Source organism: Rhea americana, unplaced genomic scaffold (assembly GCF_003343005.1).
Source record: "Rhea americana isolate MKP2758 unplaced genomic scaffold, rheAme1 scaffold_241, whole genome shotgun sequence".
Taxonomy (NCBI): domain Eukaryota; kingdom Metazoa; phylum Chordata; class Aves; order Rheiformes; family Rheidae; genus Rhea; species Rhea americana.
The window spans coordinates 2,468-6,904 of NW_028186359.1; the positions used below are offsets into that span (position 1 = coordinate 2,468).

The following is a 4,437-nucleotide window of genomic DNA, read 5'->3' on the forward strand; positions in this document are numbered from 1 at the left end:
CTGCACAACACTAGTGATGATGCAGAAGTGTAGGGTACATATTTGACTAAATGTGTTAGCCCAATTTGACTACGCTTAAGATAGAGTCTTCAGAAAAAGCCAGTATTACACATCTGATAAAATGCAGTTGCTAATGTGAAGGCTGTAAGAGTATGCAAAAATCTAATTAAAATGTTCAACAATAAGACTGTGTGTTGCCTTTAATTCTTAAATATACCAAGTGTTTTATCTCTGAGCATCTCTTCACATAAAACCTAGCATTTATGAGCAAAGGCTGACACATACATGTAATTATTTCCCCTCTCCCAAGTAAATTACAAGTGGATTCTATATACAAACATGGGATCCTGTGATTCTGCTTTTTTCGCATGCCACTGGTTATCCAGTTCATTAAAGTAACTCTAGTGATCCACCTTTAGAATTAAACTTTGTGCACACCTAGTTGCAAACCTGTTGTGAAATACTTTTATTTATGTTTAGTTGTGAGCAGACAGCAGTACATTTCTACCATATTCTGTTGGAAGCTCACATGTTACAGAACTTTTGTGGTTTAGTGCAATAGTTTGTCCTAACCTTTTCATGAACACAGTCACTGTAATCAGTGTTACATTTTCCACACTTGCAGCTCACAGCCACAGGATAAGAATAATAAGAGATGGTGTGAAGCGGACAGCCCGGAATCAGTGCTGTTTGATATAACATCTCTTTATATGTGCACACATTCTGGGACAGAGAACTTTTGAGGAGCAGTTTCTTGCCATTGCTGTCCTACAAAGGAAAGAGAAATGCATTGTTTCACCTAAGCACACATGAATAACAAAAAACTCCCTTCAGCATTTTCTCTAGTATATGGAAAGCAAGCCTCTTCCCTCTCAGACTATTTCTGGAATTTCCAGCGTACTTCTGTTCAGACCTGTCATTTTGAATCTGCATGTGATTGGAGTTCATTACTCTTGCAGAGATGTTCACCTTGCTTTTGTGGTTGTAACTAGTCAACTGCTTGGCTCAGAGAGCAAACACTGCTTTGTAATCTGTATTGGCTACCTACTGACCAAGATGATATTTAAAATGCTATGTTCAACAGTGAAATTCAGACACAGTCTTTGGCATGCCTGTATGCGAGATATTCTCCATTCTTCATAGCTAGCTGTCACCACAGTGGTTCATTGCTTTTACCACATGGCAAATCTGTGGGAGGAGAAGTTATGCAAGTAATTTACATTAAATACGAGAATAATTTTAAATATCTGCTTCTCACTTACTCCATCCTGACCCCACAGAGACCCTCCATTGACATTGAAACCTCTTGGTTAAGAAAGCTTGGCATTTCTYATCCTTACCTTCATAATAAGCTAAGTTGAAAACATGGGAATGTGATTTTTCTATCTATGACAAATTCCATAGATTAGGACAATTTCTACACAATTTTCTAGTGCAAACAAGTGAGGATAGGCATTTGTTTTGCAGTGATGGCCGTTACAGAAACACCTGCCTAAAACAGAGTAACACCTTGTACCCGTGTCATGCAAAATCCAGCGCAGATGGTGGTGTTGATGGCCAGGCAGTAGGTGCATTCTTTTTTCTCCACATGGATTATGTACTCAGAAGGAGCACAAAGTGATGCTGTTTGACCAAAAGTCAGGCCAAAGAAGAGCGACAGCAAAAAGAAGGGATTCAAGCTAGATGGAGGCCGTAAAAAAAAAAAAAAAAAAAAAAAAAAAACTAAGTAAATCTAAATGTTTCTTCCAACCTTTTTCTCAGAATTTGACAAGAACAGTTATCAGAGCAGAAATAAGCTTAGCATTTTTTCTAGCTGGAGCCTGATACATTTTTTCTAATCTCAGACCTTGAATTGAAACAGTACCAAGTACTGAACAGGGAAACAAAAAAAAACAAAAAAAAACCAAACAAAACAAAACAAACAAAAAAAAAGGACGAACAGGCCAACAACATTAGGTCAATATCACATGTTCACCTGTTCCCACTAAATCATATTATGTAGAACTTTTCACTAATGAGTGATAAAATATTGACACAGAAAAATAACATGAGGTTTTCCTATCTTTCTCTGAAAAAGGATCTGAAAATGTGACAGATCAGAGCACATGAGCTCCAGAATTAACCAGAGAAGCTAAAAAAACTCAATGGTTTTCTGCAGAGAAGTATTTTCAAACATCTTATAAAATGTTTGAGAGAGAAAAAGAAACAGCTGTACATATCAGATACATCACTGTATATTTTATTTCCCAGCTGGCTTAGCAGCATGAAGAGATGGGAACATTGCCAAAAATTAAATAATAGATTCAAGCAAGTGACAATAAAGAACACTAGCAAAGAGTTCAAATCAACGAATCCCCACTTTTTCTCTCTGATATGCCGACTTCCTTTCCCAGACCTGCTGGGGCATCCCAAGAACAAAGCTTTGATTAGCTCCAAGGTAATTCCAGGGTCTACTCTACAGCCTCTAAACTACAAACTGTAAATGACAGTGTCTAGAAACACCTGGACATCACCCTCTAGTCTCTTCCAGCTGCTAGTTTCCCATAGCAAAAGCCATTACACAGTCCAGTTTACCCTGTAGCTGCAACAGTGCAAGTCTGGAAAGACCAACCTCTTGTCAGCTGAATTCTTCCCTATTACAGGAACTTGATTCTGCCTTGAGCTGAGAGAGGCAGTGACCCAGCACAAGCTCTGTCTGTGCTTTATACTCTCCTGGCTAATTCCAGGTTGATCTTACTGTTTATATAATTGCATCTGAATTGCTGCTTTCTTATCGCAAAGTCATCTATTGAAAATTCATACTGAACCATAAAGCAAATGTGATAGGAACAAATGTGTCCATAATATCCTAACCTGGAAATTGGATCTGGAAATCTAATTATTTTAAGTCATTCTCTCCCCAGGCTTTTAAATTAACCACTGCTTTTTAAAAGGTACCATTCATGAGTTTAATTGCTACATAGAACAGTAGTGTCATGACAGGGAGGCTAGCACAGAAACAGAGTCATCATGAATCACAAATAACTAATTCTACCTTCTTGTTTGGGGAAAATTAATAAAGTCTAGCTCACTCAGTTTGCCTGTTATGAGGCAGACACAACTGAGAAATGTAGTAGTATACATATAAAATAACAAATCTCAAGTCAAACCAATTACTCCACAGTTGACCTAGGAACAGCCTGACTTATCTACTCAAACAAAACATTCAGAGAAATTATTTGGTCTTGAACCTACTATCCAAATATTGAAGTAAGAAATAACTGAAACATTAACTGGTAGGGGTAAAACTTTAAGAAACCACTTCTTATACCACAATGAGAAGCAGAATATTGCACAGACAACTGGTGAAACCAGAACATCCAGAGATGGGGAAAAAAACTTTTGTGCTGAAGGCTTGGATGGACACCTGAGGAAGAGCAAAAGTGAGAAAAAAACAGTTGAGCTGGCATGCGTATCTTGTATTTGTTCAGCACAAGGCCACTGTCCTCTGCTGCTTCATCAGCATSCAGTCAGCTTCTCGCTATGCTTCTTCCTTACAGCTCTGCTAACACCATCTCAGACAACTCCCTGGTCACTGAACTGCCATTTGAACTTCGATCCGATACATGTCTTATGGAGGACAACCGTATTCCTGATTCACGTGGCCATGAGAAATATGATAAAATTGAGCTGTAGCTGATAAACATGGCCATTTTGGACTGCTGAAGAGTGATCCAGTCACTCCTGATTGGTGTTTAGCTAGTTCTTGGGTATTAGGCCCCGTTTTTCTGTTTTTCCAGACTGCTGCACACAGGTTTGTGTCCCAGGCTAAATGAAACTATCATAGCAAAGATGGAAAGGAGAACATAACACCAAAAGCTATATGTAGCAATGAAATAACRGGAAAACAATCACTATTAGAAGTGGGAAAATGTAGAAAATTTKTATGAGAAGCTAGAAACTAGGGAGAGAGATATTTCTGTCACAGGAAAGGCCAACAGTAATGTCAAGGGACATTACTAGATGACAAAGTTACTGAGGCAGAAGWAGTGCAGTCTTTAGTAAATCTTGCTGCATTTGAAGAGCTGGCATCTGATTGGCATATACAATTTATTAAATATTTTTATGGGTAATACATAAGGAATAAATATTCCTTATAAATATACTGATTCTATATATAAATATTAACATAAATATAAATAAATACCTAAGGAATAAATATTTTAAAGTCAACACTCCTAAGCTAATGATTTGCTAACTAATGCTAATTTTAATGAGTCTTGGAATACTGAGGAAATTTCAAAACATTACTAAGAGTGCTAATATTATACCAATATTTAAAGAGAAAGTTGACCCATGTAACTCTCAGCCAGCTAGCCTGACATCTATGCCTGCTAAATCAGGTAAAATAACAGAAAGTTGATACAGGATTTGAGCAATAAAAAATTAAAGGATGAG

The 4,437-nt window shown here is 37.4% G+C and overlaps 1 protein-coding gene across 1 annotated transcript; it reads right to left on the reverse strand.

Annotated features, from left to right (window-relative positions):
- Window positions 1-525: 525 nt before the first annotated feature.
- On the reverse strand, window positions 526-3,692 carry TSHB (thyroid stimulating hormone subunit beta). The gene is made up of 3 exons (XM_085306595.1): window positions 3,538-3,692; window positions 1,517-1,679; window positions 526-768 (listed from the first exon to the last, which is right to left on the reverse strand). The coding sequence occupies exons 1-3, from the start codon at window positions 3,690-3,692 to the stop codon at window positions 526-528; spliced, it is 561 nt and encodes a 186-aa protein (XP_085162721.1).
- Between the last annotated feature and the right edge of the window lie 745 nt (window positions 3,693-4,437).